This window comes from Parasteatoda tepidariorum, chromosome 4, assembly GCF_982258835.1.
Source record: "Parasteatoda tepidariorum strain Cologne lab strain chromosome 4, Ptep-v5.0, whole genome shotgun sequence".
NCBI lineage: Eukaryota > Metazoa > Arthropoda > Arachnida > Araneae > Theridiidae > Parasteatoda > Parasteatoda tepidariorum.
This window is the reverse complement of record NC_141758.1, coordinates 101,741,645-101,761,340: the sequence shown is the minus strand read 5'-3', so window position 1 is coordinate 101,761,340 and position 19,696 is coordinate 101,741,645. Positions and strand designations below refer to the sequence as shown.

The window sequence follows — 19,696 nt, the reverse complement described above, 5'->3', positions numbered from 1 at the left end:
TGACTTTTGTTTGTATTATTTAGACTTTAATTAAATTGAAATTGTTATTATTTCTTCTCCTCACTTTGGTCAACGAATATTGAAATTAAGTCAGGGTAATTATGAAAGAAAACTTATTAATGACAATACCAGAACTAATACCCTAAGGATATATAATTATAAACATAATCAGATTTTTCAACAAAAAATAAGTACTCAAAAAATATTTTAATCACTTTCCAAAAAAAAAAATTTTTTTTTTCTTCTATTATTTCAAGTTCTTAATTTATAAACATAAAATTCAAAAATTTTATATAATCATGATAAAATAACTAGTTTCTGATAAATATTGCAGAGAAAATTATGAAAATCATGTAATTTAGAACGACAATCGATATGGCAAAGAAAAAGTTTCTTTTTAAAAGAGCACTTTTAACAAACCTTTAAGAGCTTTTAAGAAACGTAAATCAAAAATAAGCACTTTTTAAAAACGCTACACACCCTGATAATGTATATGGAGCTAAAAATCGAAATCTGTCAAAAATAAGGTATGTTTATTCAGTGTAAGTATGCCTTTGTGCTTTAATTCATAACTCCATAAGGTTAATTAGCATAATTGACACATAGAAAGGAAAAAAATCCGATCACTAGTACAAAAGTTATTTTGGGTGATGTCTTTTTGTTGGTCTTTCTGTATCTTGTACTTCTATACAATCAAATCCTTGTTGAAAAGGTAATTGAATGAATTTACTCAGGGGTCACAAACTTGTGATAATCAAGATGAGAAAAAAACAAAACCATATACAGGGTTCATACAGAGATCAGAAAAAGAAATCCTAGGAGTCCAAAATTTAAAAACTTTTAAATCAAAAAGCAGTTACTATAAAGAACTTTCAAAAATGTATATTTTGCACAAGATATTTTTTTCTAGCCCTTTTAAAATAAATTTTGACTTAGTCAGTAAATAAAGTTATCACTTTCACACATAAATACATTTTCTAGCTCCAAATATTTTAATAAATCTTGTTAAAGTACATGGTACAGAAGTTAAATATTAACATAAAAACCGACCAATCTTATATTTTTAAATTAGAATACATAAGAAATTCTAAGGCATTATATAATAAAAAAACTCACACACAAGTAAATCATTAATAAAGTTTGCTTGTAACATGGAAAATTAAAATTTGGTGTTTTTTTCTTCTTCTAAATCTTGCAATCCAAATTTTTTTTTCTTTCGAAATTTTTCTTAAACTATTAGATTTTGACAGCTAAGTCAGATCATTTCGTTCCCCTGCTTGAACAGCAAATTTATCAGTGGACTTAGTAAGTTCATCTATGCAACACAATAATCTAAGGAGTTTCTAGCAGGGATGAGATTTTTCCGCTTTTTTCACTTTTATCTCTTAAATTTCAGCTTATTTATCAAAAATTCAGATTTTCTAAAAATTTCATTTTTTTTATAAGTATTCCGCTTTTTCAGAAAATTCACCAATTTTCTTAGAGAAACAGAAAATTCAAACTACATAGCTACCAATCCTTTCTCATTTTTACATATTTTACCTATTTTTATCCCTTTTACACGCAGCAGATAAGATTTTCCGAATTTTTTACCCGCCCTCCAGATAGATCCGACTTTTGTAGTTCAAACGACGCTGCTTCTGACAAGCCTTTAAGAGGTCCCAAGCCTGGAATCTGCTAATATCTCGATTCTTATTCACACGATTTTAGTATCAAACATAGCTTTTCATATTTGGGTGCTGCGATTCTTATTCACGTGATTTGAATATTGTACGTTGGGATTCTTATTTACGAGATTTAAAAATCCGATATTGTGATTCGTATTCACGCAAGTTTAAAATTCAATGTGTTGATTTGCTCATGCGGTTTATAATATCAAACATTGATTTTCATATTTATAATAAGGCATTGGGATTCGCATTTTAAAAGTTATGCATCATAATTCTTATTTATGCAATCTAAAAATTACGCATCATGATTCGTATTTACGCTATCTAAAAATTATGAATCGTGATTTGTATTTACACATTTTAAAAATTCTATATACCAGTTTGCATTTTCTCATTTTCAAAATCGTATATCTAGTTTCATATTCATGTGATTTCAAAATCCATAATTGTTATTCATATTCACGCAATTTTAAGATCAACTATCGCGATTCTTTAAAGAAGTAAATTTTTTTAAAAATTAGTTACTATAAAGGTGACTGTTTTTCTAGCGACGATTATTAGTATATGTAAGTGTTACAACATCAGAGAAACTGGAAGGGAATATTTTCAAAACTTACATTCTGTGCTTGCAAAGAAGAAAAAATAGGATTTGTCACAAGATGTTTGAAGATGGACTAATGACTAAATATAACAAACATAAAAGATATAGCAAACAAAAGCAATCACTTAAAAAGGGATTTAATTAAAAATATTTGGGGGCGGGGGGAAAGATCATCATCAAAATTTTATTTATAATTGCTGTTATTTATGCTATAAAATGCAAAATTCTTATCAAATGAAAAACAATAATCTAAACAGTTGCTGATTGTCATGTAATTTTTCAAACTAAAGTAGCAATTTTGTATGTTAAGGAGTTACTATATATTTCTACTTGACTGTTATTGATATGTTTCAGAGGGCTGTAGTTAGATTAGACTATAATATGAACATAATAATTCGGTCCATTGTTAAAGTTTTTTTTTTAATATAATTTAAAAAGTAATATTACTGATATATTTGCTATAAATCACATAACAGTATTTATTAAAAGAAATGAAATATTAATGTATATTCTCAGTAGTTTTAATTTACTAAACCAGGTAGTTTTTCAAGTACTAATTGTCTCTTATGTGAACTGAGGAAAAATATAATTTCCAGCTTTATTTTTTCAATTGGTAATTTTTTTCCCACTAAATGTTAAGTATCAATGTAATCGTTTTTATAATAATAGATTAGTACACAATTGTATGTCAACACATTATTTATTACCTTAAACTGTCTGGAATTTATTATTAAAGTGTTGCGATTGCGTAAAATTTACTATCGTGGAATTTCAGCTTTTTTGCGTTTTGGCTAATTTCATCCCTGTTCTAGGGACTAATTTTAAAATCTAAGTATTTCCAAGTACTCCTTGGAGACCACTTTATTTCTAAGGAGTCTGTACGAACCCTGCATATAGCAATTTGTCAAATCACTAGTGAGATAGGTTGAATGAGCAAAGTGACAATCGTTTGAATTATCTGATTAATTTTGGAGGTAATTTTAATTGTCTTTCAAGTTCTTTTTATTTCATTAGGCACTTGCATAGGTTTGTCAGTCCAACCCACCTCTAGATTTCTAAAGCGTTTTTGTTCTATGTTAGCAAACAACCTATTATGTGTATTGGTTTTCATATACTTCATTTTTCATGAGGATTATAAAAATATATATTAAGTGGGGTATTGGCGGATCATCCTGTTAACTCATTTAACATTACTCACTACACTAAAAAATAATATTTCACAGTCTTACTAGAAAATGATACTAAATGTACCATTTTTTTAATTTGGTATCATAATATAGTGTTATATATATTAAAAAAAAAAAAAAAACATTCTAGATTTCATTCTAGGTCCTGAACGAAGTGAGCTTTTAGGTGTCAGAGGTAGGGGCAGTTTGGACTAAATATATATATTTTTTTTAAATTTCTTTAAATAATTTGAGAGAAAATTTACATTGCTTACAAATTTACATTGATTTAAAATGGATAACACTTCAATAAGTAAAAAATTATAGAAATTTCTCAAATCCTAAATTCTTTTGGAAAAAATTGGTAATGTATTTGGCTATTTTTCTGAATTCTGTTACAATATTATAGGGAATTTCACATAATTTAATTTGAAAATAAGCATAAATTTCATTTTTATGGTAATTTTCAAATGGTTAAATGATAATTAAAATCATACTAATGTTAACAAACATATTGAAAATGAATAAATTTTGAACATTAAAAAAAAAAAAAAAAAAACAGGTATTTTTTATTGTTTAATAAAACACATTTGGATTTTTTTTTTAGGTAGAAAAGTAGACAGCCTTGTGATAAAACAGGAGGGTGTGTAAATTAACAAAACATCAAAAATAATTATTTGATTTCGGAAACTTCCAGTTTTGTATTGTGAAATGTGTGGTATTTTAATCAAATTAATTAGAGGAGGTGAAAAAAAATCCAATTTAAACAGTTTAAAATTGTTACAGTAAAATAATACAATAAAAAAATGAACTAAAATGCTGCATTATTTTTATTCCATTAAATCATTGTTTTTACAATATAAAAAGTTTACAATTTGTATTCACAAAAATTATGTCAGTCCTATTATATTTTCATAAACAATTAAATTCTATTTAGTATTACTTCACATCAATTTCGAAAATGGTTGGGGTTTGCCATTAGAAATAACTTAAAATTATCAATGAATGAGAAACGTACAAAATACACACGTAAAAAATAAATACTGTAAAACAGTATTATATATAGTGTTCAAATAGTATGGAAACAGTCTAATTTCTGAAGAAAACACATGTACAATGTTTCCAACTCAATAATACCTAACTAAAGCTGGGTTTTCTCCAAAGGAAAGAGAGTGTATTGGCGTGGAGGTCAAATTTGCAATCATTTGATAGCTTTTAAAACATCTAACATCACAATTTTAATTTTTCAATCAGACACAAGACATCTTCATTAAAATTTTTTTACCCAATATATTTTGAGATAACAGCACCATCTATGAATTATAAAGCAACATCCTGTTACTCAAATTGGGATACTTTTTGCCGGAAAATTCACATCTGCAATAAAAAATTATGGTGCTCATTTAAGATTTTGAAGTTTTCTACCACCCTTGGCTCAGTTTGAAGATCAAATATGGTGCACAATAAAATGCAATTTTTGAAAACATTTCCCTTTCAGATGATGCAACCAATGCCATTTTGAATTTTTAATTAAATAAACTTTTCTCCAGACAATTGACTGGTTTCAGACTTTTTGGGCATCCTGTACATAAAAAAAGTTTAACTTCAGTAGCCCTACAGCTTTCCCCCAATTTTTTTTTTTTGAAAGACAAATATAAACTCAAAATAAAATAATTGACAAAAAAGTGAATATTTACATGAGTGTATAAGAAAAAAACCAAATTTTTTGAATTGAATTATTATTATTTTTTTTTTTGAAAATGTTATTTACACTGAAAACATAAGCGAAAAAGTGCAAATTTGTGGAACAATCTTCTTATATTCTCAATTTGTGGAACACTTTTTTCTTAGCCTTTATTATGTCGATTCCCACTTCCCCGTGGATTATCTGAAATGACAAAACAGAAAGAAAAAAAAGTTCAGAAACATGCAAACCCAAAAATTAAAAAAAAAAAAAAAAAAATATGCAAGGCAACATAAGTAACCAAATGCAAGCACATGATTTGATGCATATTTTTTTTAAAATCTATTCTTCTAGATAAACATAACTAAACAAATTTTTGATACCATTCATAAGTCTGTGACAACATTGGTATACTAAGCCCATATGAAAATAACATTATTTAAACAAGTGATTTTGCAAATTAATGGATAAATACAATGTATCATTAAAGATTATATAAAACTGAAAACTTAAAATTTTTTTTTTTAACATTGTAAGTCATTGAATAAACAAGAATGCATGTTTCTGTGCTCCTCATAGAATCAAAACACATTCCATTAAAAAGAGAAAGTGCCAAAATTTAAAGAGTGAGTCATACTCACTAAATTGTGTTTTTATAAACAAGTAAAAGAGATCGAAATCTTTCTTTGAGATAGAGAAACAAAAAAAATAAATAAATTAAAAGCTAATAATAAGGAGACAAAAATTTTGAATGCTCTCCTGACTAAACTATTGTTACCATATTTTTGAGATAACATCCGCCCCCATATGTTAAGAGGACGCCATACTGCGGAATAAAAGTTTCCTCACAAATTCTCTTTCTCCTTCATTACTAATTTAAAATGTAGAAAAAGTGAATTCAGACAAACCTAGAGTAATCCATGAAGTTTCAAATGCTGAAAAGAAAATTTTAAAATGTACAAATGAAAATAAATTATGAGATGATAACTTAGGATTACGCAACAGAGAAGTTCTCTTCTAATAATTTGTTTGCATTTTAATATTTTGAAGTACTTTTTTCAGCAATTCAAAATTCATGACTTACTCTAGGTTTGCCTGAACTTACTTTTTCTTTCTTTTAAATCAGTAATGAAGGAGAAACAGAATTTGGGATCAAAATTTTCTTTCACAGTATGGTGTCCTCTTAAGAGAACACTATACCCTGGGAGTAACTTTTCATCTCAAATCTTCTTTCACCTCCATTACTAATTTAAAAGAAAGAAAAAGTAAGTTCAGGCAAACCTAGAGTAAGTCACGAAGTTTCAATTTCTGGAGAAATAAAAATGTTGAAATATCAAAATGCAAACAAATTATTGGAAGAGAACTTCTCCATTCTGAAATTTTAAGTTATCTTCTAATAATTTATTTTCATTTTGATATTTTTCAGTATTTGTATCTTTATGGCTTACTATAGATTTGTCTGAATTCACTTTTTCTATACTTTAAATCAGTTATGGAGGAGAAAGAGAATTTGCAATGAAATTTTTCTCCCATGGTACGGCGTCCTCCTAATTAGTTGTTTAAGAATTGTGAAATGTGCAATCTTGTATTTGGCTGCCAAATTTATGATACTTAGAACAAAATTTACCTTAAAATCATTTAATAATTTTTTTTCCTTTTAAATTAGTAATGAAGGAGAATTTGCGACGAAAATTTTCTTCTGCAGAATGGCGTCCTCTTAAAGGTGTAAGAATCAGAATGTGATGAGAAAAAGAAGTGGTTATTCAGAGAGAGAAAATTTTTGTGTTGTCATTAAAATATATCATGTATGGATACATTTTAATGACAGATCCTTGAGTTTTTCAGATTATATACTAGTACGTTAAAATCCGATCACTAAATTGAACATATTTAATTTTAAACACAATACAGACCATCCTTCCAATCATCCCATTGTCTTGCTTTCATTAATGCGATTGGATCGTCTTTGTCCAGTTGCTTTTCTTTTTCTATTTCTTCAGAATCTTTATCCAATTCTTCTCCTCTTAAAGCTTTTTCTTGCAGTGACATCCTAAAAAATGTGAAATGTTAAAAACATAGCTGCCAACATGGATAGGGAAAAATCCAGTAGATTTTACCAAATAGCATGAATTTTTTGTACTAAATACTTTACACATAGGGAATTTTAGGGATATTTAGTCATCAAAATAAAAAAAAAATTGCTATATTTTCCAGTTATGATTAACATTAAATGAACTTGAAATATTAATAGGTATTTAATTCATCAAATATAGTTAACTGATTTTTATAAATAAGGCTCGCTTCTTTATGCATAAGGAACATTTATTTAAATATTCAAGCAAGCAAATAATCTGAGCAAAAATTCTATTTCAATAGGGATTTCTTAAGGAAACATTCTCAATTTTAGGGAATTTTCTAAAATGTACAAAAACCAGGACAATTTTTATCAAACCAGTAGATCACGAGAAACTGGTAAAATCCAGTAGAGTTGGCAGCTACGTAAAAATGATATTTTTTTATTAATAGGCTAACACATTATTTAAGTTTGATTTCAATTATTAGACTTTTACTGCAAATGAAAAACACCATGTAAATTAAAAATATATGCAAGAATTGATTCAATATTTAAAGAAAAATTCCCACAGTGACCGCACTGTCATCCAGTCGGGACGAAAACCTATTACACATCATCCAGATATATTTTAAATATAATTTTTTAGTCGATTACCTATAATTGACACCTTATCAAAAAATAGTCACATAAAATTATATTCTTTAAATAAATTTTTTAAATTTGCATGAGTTAATTGTAATTTTGTGAGAGAAAAAAATCAGTTAATGCATTGATATATTATTTCCTTTTTTCTTCAGTATTTTTTAAATTAGGTTTTAACATTTATTTTAAACTTGAATTTAAAACTGTATCTTAATTTCTCTTAAGATATGTATCGTAATACAGTTTATTTAAAAAAAAAGCTATGGCAAATTTAAACTGATACTATTCATTCAATTTGAAATATTTAAACAGTTATATTTTCAATCTCTACTTTCAATAACTAAAAAGTTTAAACTGAAAAGAGAAAAAATTAAAAATAAAAGAAAGTAACAAGTTGATTTTCTTATACTTCTAGCTTATATGTTAACTGGTGGCTTTGTTGCATCAAAAAACCAGTTAATCTTACATTATTCAAAGAGAAAATAGTGCCCAATACAGAAATTTAAGTACAATTTTTCCCAAGTGTTCAAGGCTTGGATCATGATATCAATTTCTTTAAATCAATTTACCACTCCTGATCATTTAGAATTTGTTTAATACTAAAAATTCTTACAATACTAAAAATTCTTTCAATACTAAATTAATCACTGTATCTTAATGATGAAATTATCAAAAAGTACGAAGTTTGTTTGCACATAATATAATCAGAGGGATAAATTAGAAATTTTCAAGATTCTGTTCTTCTTTCGGATTTTGTTTTAATTGTCTATACTCTGCTAATTGTTCATAATCAGTACAAACATTTTAAAATTTTAGGTTTTAATTATATCGCTTCATCATTATTATCCTTATTACTTCTTGCAGATGCTTAATTTTGGAATAAATTTCATCGTCATCAAGAAAAAAAAGAGAAACGAAAAACTATATGTTTGCCCTACATATGAAAAAAATATTTTCAATTAGCAAAGTTCTTAGATAAGAAAGGTTTGGAAAAGTGAAGCATTAAAGAAGTTTTAAAAGATATGCATTGAATGTATAGTGATTGGCTATTAGAGACATATCATCACCTCTCTTTTTAGAGATGGTACAAATTTTTTTAAAGTTTAGAGAGGGTTGCCACTCAAATCTGGAGAAAAAATATTCCCTACGTATTACACACAATATATTCAGAGGAAACATAATTACATCGCTCTTGTGTAAGCTACATTGGACTAACTAAACTAGTTTTAATTGCTGGAAAAAGTTAAGAGAAAAAAAGGAACAGCTGAACATATTTAAATAATGCCATAGTAATCGAAATAGTTTAGTACAGTTGGAATATCATCCTTAAATATCCCATAAATTACACATTGAGTAGTCACAATTTTTTAAAAGACCAAAATTCCCCGTATTTTCCCAGTTTGTAAAGAAAAAATCAAAATTCCCTGCATTTTCCCTGCTATTTTAGGAGATTTTAAAATTCCCTGCATTTTCCAGGTTTTCTTGATTCTCCCTATGGAATGGCAACCCTGTTAGACAAGTATAAACAGAAACAGACTTTTTTTTTAATAAAGATTATACTTTAAGACATTTGAAGTTGTGACTTACCCTGTCGGACGGTTTTTAATTTGATTGTGAAATCTCTGATAATAAAAATCATCAATAGTCATCACAGGTATGGCCGGATAACCAAGTCCAAACACTTTCTTTTGAATTTCATTTTTGGTTATGATTAACGGTTTTAGCGGCTGAAATAGAAAATTTTTTTTTTTTAAACTTGCAAATTAATTAGACATTATTTTTATTAAAATAATTTTTTTTATATAAAACTTTAAAAAATAAGCTGAGACAAAAACCACATCTTGACAAAAATAAAATCTCATTTTACAGTATAGTAAAAGTAAAGTTCACTTATAATGCATAAATCAAAGTTCTAAAAGTTGATATAACATTAATGACTAGTTAATTCACCTACGGCTACAAACTTGCAGCATCCACAGAAATGATACAAAATATCTGCAGTAATAAATGGAAAATAGATTAGAATTTTTCTGCAATCATTCTATATCTATTCTATTCTATATCATTCTATCATCTATAGAAGATATTAATAGTTTAAATTTCTCAGATACAGTTATTATATTTCCCTGTTAGTTCCATTAAAGAATGTCTCATGAATTTGAGACCCAAAGCATGATTTATAGATTCCCCTGTTTTTAGATCAAAAAGATTCAAGAGGTGAACATTGATATTTTATTTTATATCTGTCGTTGAACAGCCGATCCAATTTTTTGGGTTTACGACTACTGATATTCAACTTCATAGCCATGTAATTTTGAAGCCAATTCAGAAGACAAGGGAACTCCTGGATCAAGTATTGGGAGAAATTTACCTTCGTGGAGTACTTTTTAATGGAACTAACCTGCATTTGCGTCACATGGAGAGGAAAAACTATGAAAATCTCCCACAGACTGACGGCAAGGGGACCCTGACCCATGATCCGTCTACTACAGACGATATTTTACGTCAGCACTCTGTGGAATTTGTATCAATCAAGAGTGAAATTTGTAGCCGTGTATGGAATTTGTATCAACCTGCCATTGCTGGGATTCGAACTCGGTATACCCAAACCAAAAATTTTTGAGTCGGCTGCTCAACGAAGATAATAAATTAAAATCATTAGATTAAAGATAACAGTTCTTGTTCTAGGATATGTTGAATTGCTTCGGGTTCAAAAGTATAAACTCATTTTTATAAAAGAACAAAATAAGTCTTTATTCTAGAATATGATGCAGTGCTCTGATAAAAGCATATGACAACAACAAAAAAAAAATTTTAAATCACAAATAACAAATTTAAATTTTTAAAAAAACACTAAGTCGAGAAACGTGCTAAAACATTTTAAGTCAATAGTTGCTAATGATGGCTAAGTAATTGAATTAATGATATTATTATATATATTAAAACTTTTTAAAATAAATAAACGTACATTGAAAGTTCAAATATACATATTAACAGAACAAAATTCTCAGCAATGAATTGCATACACTTTAGTTTATTACTGATATTGTTTTTGAAACGTGTGTGTATGTGCATGAAAAACATGAATACTCACCCTAATATCTTGCGGTGGCTTTTTATTAAAATCAGTGGAGTTTCCCCTGCCTGGCATAGATTTCAAAACATCTTTTTCCTCTGAAAATATAAATTAAAATAATATAAATAGGATTCATGCCAGCATAAAAGCATTGCTACAATCGTATTCAAGTCTTAAACAAAAGTTACCAAAATGATATGTATGGACTTAAAATTTGCTGAAATATTTGCTTGATTAGAAATATTATCATATCAGAAAGAAATAAGGATTTTAAAAATCATGTCAATCAGCCTATAGCAACGTAGATACAAAAGCGATTGGCGAGACCAAATGCATTTACAATGGAATAATCACAAATAAACCACATAAAAATACTTCTTTTTTAAGAATACCAGTGTGTTATAAACCACCTGGGAATTCATTGCAATATCTGCTAGAAAAAAAAAGCAACATGGCTTTCAAAAAAGAATCAATGTGAATTAAGTTAGTTCAAATAATATTGCATTAGAAATATCAGGGTTGGAAAAAGAATGTACAGAATATATTCAGAAAAATTCATTTTGATGTAACTTTCAGGATTGAAAGGAATATATATATATTTTTTAAAGGAAGAAAAAAATCCCCCGACGATACTTTTTCAAAAACACAATTTGTTTTGTCGAATTTACGATTTTATCAAATTTGGCGAATGCTTAATGGGGCCTTGCATCTTAATGTGCCTGAATATGAACAGCGCGCAAAAAATCAACAAACCACCCTGAATAACTTTTAATCAAATAGTTGGATATTTACGTTCTAGGACTCAATTTTAATGGTTTGAGGGCGTAACTTCAAATATGCTAATTAAGTAGTCTAAATGATATTACAAGTTGCTAAATCAGACACAAAAAAGTACTTTTTGTGAATAAACTTAACTTTTTTTCAACGGATTCGGATTTCTGACTCCCAAAATATAGGGGATAACTGCAATCTGGGAAATATGGTCCCCATAGTTTGATCAGGAGAGTGATTCAAAGTTTGGACCTCTTAATGCTAATTTTACTTTTTCTGCGTTTTGCCATATCTAAGAAATTTTTGAGCAAATTGAAAAATTTTTGCACACAATTATAAAATTCATTTGTCCAAAGATTATCTCGTGCAATAAATAAATTTTAGTAAAGACTTATTACATTTTATTATTTAATTTAATGATAATCCAAAAAAATTTGAAGGAAATCTGTTGAATAGTTCCTGAGAAATTGAATTTTAACTATACGACTTTTCTAAAACTCGAAAAAAAAAAACTGTTCAATCAAAGCAAATTAAAGAATCAAAAGCTATTCAGGGTGGTCCTTGGCACATTGTACAATCATCATAAATTGTATATTATTTAGCATAAATTTTATCACATTTGTCTAACATGTCATATTTTTGGACCACTAAAAAACTTAAGTGGTTCTTCCTTATGGGCGACTAAAGTTTTTCTGCTGGTGTGAACCATAAAATAATAATAATAATAAATACACATAAATTGAAGAAACAAAATATTTGAAACCTAAGTAAAATTTTTCAAGAAAAAAATATTGAAACTGGAATTAGAGTATGAAATACTTTACTTTTAATATTTTCTAATTCTTCTAACGCTATCATTATCCATCTTTCCAAAAGCACAAAATAGTATTCTCTCTAGAAAAGTACAAGCATATGTTTTAATTATATTCCATGAGTATAATAATAATAATAAACACACATATGTTGAAAACATACGCATTAATAAAAGATGTCAGGTGTTTACAAAAGTCCATTCCTGCTATGAAGAGCATAAAATAAAAATATTTTGTTTTGTATCTAGCGAAAAAATTACATTCACAGGGGTGATTGTGAGCCCAAGTCAAAATTCCGGAAAATTTCTTGAGTTAAGAAGAAAAGTTTAAATTGAAAAAAATAAAACAAGATTTTTCTTCCTTTTTCTCAATATTTCTTAGTTTCCTTAAAATAGTATTAAAATTTTACACGTACCTGTACCACTTACACATTCCTAGATGACCTGGAGAAGTAATTAAAATTTACAAATATGTCTTTCTTTCTTGAGTTTATGATTATAACAACTATTTACTCATAAAAAAAATGAATATTAACCATGAATATAAGCTTATAAAGTATATCTCTGGCTCTCCTTTCCAAACAAATAAAATAAACTGCGTTTTCAAGTTCCACCTTTGAAAATTTGATTTCCGGAAACTTCTGTGATCAATAATTTTTTTAAACGCCTGGACTTCGATTTCCGGATCACTGTTAGCGAAAAGTCCGGAAATCCGGATTTTTTCCGGAGCACAATCAGCCCTGCATGAAATAAAAGGCAAAGTTTTCCCTTACACTATCTACAAAAATTTGTAACGCAATAATAAACAATGAATAAAACTAATAAGCAATGCTAAAATGTGTAAATAAAGGAAAGAAGTTTAAAGAATTAAGGAAGTTTAAAGAATTAATTTTAAGATCTATTTTATTAATAGCTATATAATTGAAATCTATTTAATTATTTACTGCAAATTACACAACTTGCTTACATACTAATTCAATTATTGCTGGTTGTAAGAAAATTTGCATAATTGTTTTGCAAATTTCAGTGTATTATAATCATTGATTAGCAAAAAAGAAGCTAATTTTTACAATTATGAAAATAACTATATGAGTCATAAGTATAACGAAATAAACAAAATGAAAAAAAAATCAATCATTCATTCTTTAAAAATAGGATTCAAGAAGATAATTTTTTAAGTTTAGAATTTTGAGGAAGGTTCATTTAATAAATTTTTAATTTTGTGAAATGTCTTTTTTGGAGGGATAAAATGACTTCCTGTACAATCAAACTAATCTAGTTAACACTTATGAGTATTTTCAAATTGAGTAACTGAACTATAAAAAAGTGAAGCTATCTTTTCAGGAAACTAAAAGTATTACACATTGATTGCAGATACTTTACTTTTAAACAATAAACTATCGAGAAAAAAAATAGAATCAACCAAGTTGTACATTGTACTAAGTTGTACAACTAAGTTGTATTAAAATTTTACATTGATTTTAACTCCAATATTTTTCAGAAGAACTATGTGTAAATTTAATCTGCCATTTAAAAAGATACATATTACAAAATGAAAATATGTTAATATTATTGCAAACAGATTTAAAAATAAAATTATACATTGATTCCATCTTCAATATTTTCCAGAACTATGTGCAAATTTAATATGTCTCTTAAAAAGACTAACAACATTAATTAAACAAAAGATTTACAAGATTAATTAAAAGAAAAACATCACTAAATTATTGGAAACTATAATAAACAGCTATAATAAAAATTGAAAAAAAAAAAAAAAAAAACATTAAATACACAAACTTACAATGTATTCCTCACAGTCTTCTCTTTCAAGATATTTACTAAGATTCTTCTCCTTTTCTTCCAATTCCTTTTTCAACTTATATTGTTGTATTTTATTTTGTCGGATGGTGGATGGATCTACTTGAATTGGTGCTTCAGAATTCTCCAATTCATCATTAAATTGTTTTAAAGATGACACATTTAACTCATAATTTTTACATCTGAGTAGAAAGTCTTTAAAATAAACCTAAATTTAGAAAAAAAAAAATATTAGTGCAACAATAAAAACTACTCCTGGTGGTATTTCTATGTTTATACTATTTTTCCTTTTATAACCGTCGTTGAACACCCGACCTAATTTTTTGGGGCTTACGACTACTAATGTTCAACTCCGTAGCTTTGTAATTTTGAATCTAATCCAGAAGACAAGGGAACTTCTGGGTCAAGCATTGGGAAAAATTTGCCTTAGTGGAAGACTTTTTGATGAAGCTAACCGGCATTTGCGTTACACGGAGAAGAAAACTGCGAAAACCTTCCACGGTTAGCATAACAGCAAGGGGACTCTAACCCATGATCCATCGAGGATATTTAATGTCAACACTGTGGTCAGCGCACTCACTCAACAGATGTTGCTGAGAAAAGCTAAAAAACATTTTTTTTTCACTTTTAACAGCAACACTATCTTTTTCAATAGATAATTAAAAGTAATAATTTTAAATTGACTAAATCCAAAATAACATTAAGATTCTTATTTTTCCTCTTTAGTCAAAATTTCTACTTCTACTAAACAAGAAGAGAAAAATATATTTGAAATTAATGGATTTGTTATTGCATTTGTGTTCTAGAGATTAGATATTGTAAGCAGTATACGGAAGCAGTGACATTTGAAAAATCATTTAAAGAAAAATGTAATATATGATCTGCTAAGGTAACCAGAAAATTAATTCTTACCAAGTAAAAGTAGTAACAGTTACTCAACAGATATTGCTGGAAAAAGCTAAAATTCAATTTTTTCAAAATAACCACTCTTTACAGCAACATTATCTTTTTCAATAGATAATTAAAAGTAAGAATTTTAAATTGATTAAATCCAAATTAATGTTAAGATTCTTAATTTTTCCTTCTTAGCCAAAATTACTACTTCTACTAAACAAGAAGAGAAAAGTATACTTAAAATTAATGGAATCCATGCAATAATTATTACTTCTGCTATTCTGAGATTTTCCACTCTTTCTGCAAATTCTTTGGTTGCAAGACTAAGAGTCAAACTTCCAAGACAAGCAGGAAGGATAAGATATCTAAAACAAATCATAACAAAATTATTATTGCATTTGTAATTAATAATAATAAAAGATAATCTCATATTTTCAAAATAAAATTTACTTTAAACTTGAAGTCTGAACTTCTTCTATGGTTTCATTGGAAGAAAAGAGATCAAGATGATTTACTATTTTGGTACATTTTTCTAAAGATTTAACACAACTAGAAATGGCTTCCTAAAAAGGGATGAGGTTACACATTAAAACTATTTTTCATGTTTACATAAAAATAAACCATTTTTTATTTAAGGTACACATTAAAACTATTATTTTTAATGTTACACATTGTGGTATCAATATAATGGTATACATTTTGAGGTTGCACATTAAAACTATTTTTAATGTTTCCATAAATTTTTTTTTTTATTTAAGGTACATATTTTCACACACATTCAAAATATCATGCTTTATTAAAAATAATAATAATGTTGAGAAGTAATACAATTTGAAATACTAAATAAAAATGGATGAAAATTTAATTTTTATAATAATTTTTCTAAACATTATGCTTTAAAAATATTATAATCTTTTTCGGAAAAAATCCACGGGGAAAAAAATGTAGCTTTTGCAATGAATGTTTTTTTATAGTAATTGAAAACATTTTAAAATTATTTTTAGTATAAGAACAATATCAATTAATCTTAAAAATTAATAAAAAAGAAGTACAGCAAATCACATACAATGTTTGGAAAAATATGCATATCGAAGTTTGGAATGTTTCTTTAGAACACATAATAAAATTTAATCAAAATAGGTTTAAGACTTTTGCGGTTAAAAAAAACTAATTTTATTATTTTTACTTTATATAAATTACTTACACATTTAATTTTAAATTAAATCTTCTAATTACATTTGTTTAAATTACATTGGTTAAAGAAAATTTTCTTTAACCGAAACTTTTTCAAAACAATTTAAAAAAACACTACATATGGCTGAAAAATTGATCCAAAAACCCTCGTTAGCATAGGATAAAACTGTTGAGTCAAAAAATAACTAAAATGTGTAAATTGCATATTGTATTAAGTATATCAGAATTTGATAAATCTTGGAGTAATGGCTTAAAAAAAAAACGATGCACAGTGGCTAAAGCACAACATGATTTAATGATGGATTTGTCGTTATTTGGCCAAGTAAAAAAATAATAACTTATATTTCAAAATTGCCTTTCATAATAATATCGTATTAAGTATATTATAATTTGAAAATTCATAAAGAAACAGCTGAAAAAATAAAAGACAACCGCCAAAAAAAAAAAAAAAAAACTATAAAAATGAGATTTATTGTAGAATGGGTAACAATTTCCGTAATCAGGCAAAAATTGCTTAGAAGCTAAAAAAAAAGGGAAAGTGGTATCTGAGAAAAAAATATAAACACAAAACTATTATTTAATAATGCTTAAGAGGCATGCAAAAAAATACAACGATAAATTCGTTGGATTCATTCACTTATAAAACATGTACACTATTTCAAAATAGCTTGAAATTATACTAATCCTTAATCATTGTTTCAGTATCTGCACAGCAATAAAAGAATTCTCTTCACAGTCACATTAAATAATTTCAAGCATAAAAAATTTACTTCTTAATGCACAACAAACACTTCAGATTTCCAGACTTTACACCTCTAATTAAAGCAACAGTTTTGCACTCAAATTTACAAATATCACTTCAAGCCGATTCTACGCCTCACTTCAAAAATTTGGCATTCTTAATTTATTTGGGCAGTGAAAATATATTGAAAAAACATCTGTTCAACTCTTTAAAAAAAACATTAGTGTAATGAATGTCTGGGCAAATTTAATACATATAAATCAAACAAAACTAAAAAATAAATATGGATAATGATTTTGCATATTGCTTCAAAGTCAGCATGAAAATCTAGAAATCAAAACAACCTGGTGATCCTTAACCTAAAGATATTAAGTCTCTTTTAAGATGCTCCATCATAACATTAAATTATGCTTTTTTGAGAATAATATGCTATTTTTATAAATGCTGTGAGTTTGCAACTGTTACTCATTACTGTCAGGTCAAGTTTAGCCTATCTAAAGCCAGAGCTCATTCTAGGCAGAATAAAAAGGCCAGGGTGCAAAAGTTTAAAAAAAAGGGCATTATTATTCAAAAAGGGCAATAATTTCTTTCTATGGGCTTCACACGTTCTATGAAAAAACATTGTCAATTAGTAAAAAAAATTTTTTTTTTACTTTACTAACAGTAGCAAAGCAATCATATTTACTAATTTTTATTAATAAATTAACATATATATCGAGTTATTGAGCTAATTAGCATAGCAATTTATTTAAAATGCATGCATATATTAATAAAATAATAAATGTATGTTTTTAAGTGACTGTAGTTATGATTTAATAATTAAAATGATTAATAATAATTATGATTTAATGATAGTGGAAGCAACTGCAAACTTTCAAAGACAAGTGCAACAAGGGGGTGTGATGGCTATTTTTCCATTCCCATATAAATCTATGTATTGACAGCAATGACAAACTAAATAAAAGGAGTTGAAAATTTAAGAAATCCTTTGTACAGTATGGAAAAAAATAAAGAAGGGTTGAGGAAAGAAAGGGCAAAAAGGGGGTGGAGTTTATAACATCAGGGCACTAATTTACATTGGGCAACAGGGTGGATTCTTTAGACTAAAAGGGCAGCAGGGTGCTGCGCCCTGTTTACCCTGCCTAGAATGAGCTCTGCTAAAGCCAGCGCTGTCTACGCTTATTTTGAAAATGGCCCAAAACGTTGATATTGAGAAAAGCCACAGTTTTGTGAAAATGAAAAGCGCTTGTGGTCTAATTTCTTTAATATTTAAAAACTTACTCCGATTCTGCATCACTAGAGCTCATAAATAGTTTCAAAAACTGAGAATAAAGCAATGATTTAATAATTTTCATCTAGGTCAAACTGGCAATTTTTAAAAGAGGTTAGTAACTTCTAAAATATTTAAGTTATTTGGGGATATTTCCCTATCCTGATCTGCCAAGTCAATTACAATTGCCAAATTGATTTTAAATGGAATAATAATAAAAACAAAAAAACATGTAGATGTTTGCCAGGGGGTGACTACAAGTTATATCTTCCCAGTTAGTCCCTTCCCTTTCTCTGATGTTTTTTTCAGTTTCTGGAGGGACACTGCCCAGAAGTTGCCAATATTTGGCACTTATTCTGCTACAGAACAGGGTACTCCCTAGTTGTCTTGCCCAGAAAATTTTCCGCGGCAAGATAATACCTATAAATCAATTATACACATTGCTTCATCATATTATATCAATCAATTATACACATTGCTTCAAGTGTAAGGCACTTAAGCTACGGTTTTTTTAAATTCTTCTTGGCGACAGAGCTTCGAAAAACAGCATTAAGTTGAAAAATTTGGAAGTTATTATTATTGCCAATGTAGGTGAGAAAAAAAAATCTCGAAAAACGGGTACTGACACATAACAAATCATTGCGACGAAAATGTACAACTTATCAATTACTTTATGTTTATTAATGCGTGTTACGTTTATTTGCATTTTTCACACATTAAAGTTAATCATAAAATATCAGTTGTTAAAAACAGCAACTGGAGATTCTTCATAAGATAAAAATAACAGCATTTACAAGAAGGCTAAAAAATTAAAGTCATTGACCAAGAATTATAGACATTACTTAACCTGTAAGGATTTATCATTAGAAGATAAACTTGTATTCTCAATTAGTTTTAGAAGTTTTAGGCAGCCATCAAAAATTTCCTTTAATTCAAAACTATTATTTTCATCTGCTGCTTTTGAGAAATATCTCATCAAATTATTTTTGGAGATTATAAGTTCTGATTCAGTCATGCTGCGTTATTAAGCTGGAAGAAAAAGATTAAAATTAAAAGAAATTTGTTTCAAATGTTTTAAAAATACTAGGAGTTTGCTTGTAGCTGAAAATAAATCTTACTGAGCTGCTTATTTCTTCTCACCTGTAAACCTTTATGGAGATAGCAAACTCTTTTAAAGTGTTTCTAATAAATAACTTAATCGACTCCTGAATAAACTGGAATCAAATTTCCTCAAAAATAAAAGGTTCGCATTAGCATATAAACTGGCTTGTAAAGAATTCAGT

General features: G+C 27.5%; 1 protein-coding gene across 1 annotated transcript; it reads right to left on the bottom strand.

Moving 5' to 3' along the window:
• Positions 1–4,249: 4,249 nt before the first annotated feature.
• On the bottom strand, positions 4,250–19,546 carry Tap42 (immunoglobulin binding protein Tap42). The gene is made up of 9 exons (XM_016072997.5): positions 19,261–19,546; positions 15,658–15,770; positions 15,479–15,572; positions 14,297–14,521; positions 12,509–12,578; positions 10,932–11,011; positions 9,425–9,564; positions 7,035–7,171; positions 4,250–5,325 (listed from the first exon to the last, which is right to left on the bottom strand). Exons 1-9 carry the CDS (start codon positions 19,426–19,428, stop codon positions 5,285–5,287), a joined length of 1,068 nt encoding a protein of 355 aa, XP_015928483.3. The 5' UTR covers positions 19,429–19,546; the 3' UTR covers positions 4,250–5,284.
• Between the last annotated feature and the right edge of the window lie 150 nt (positions 19,547–19,696).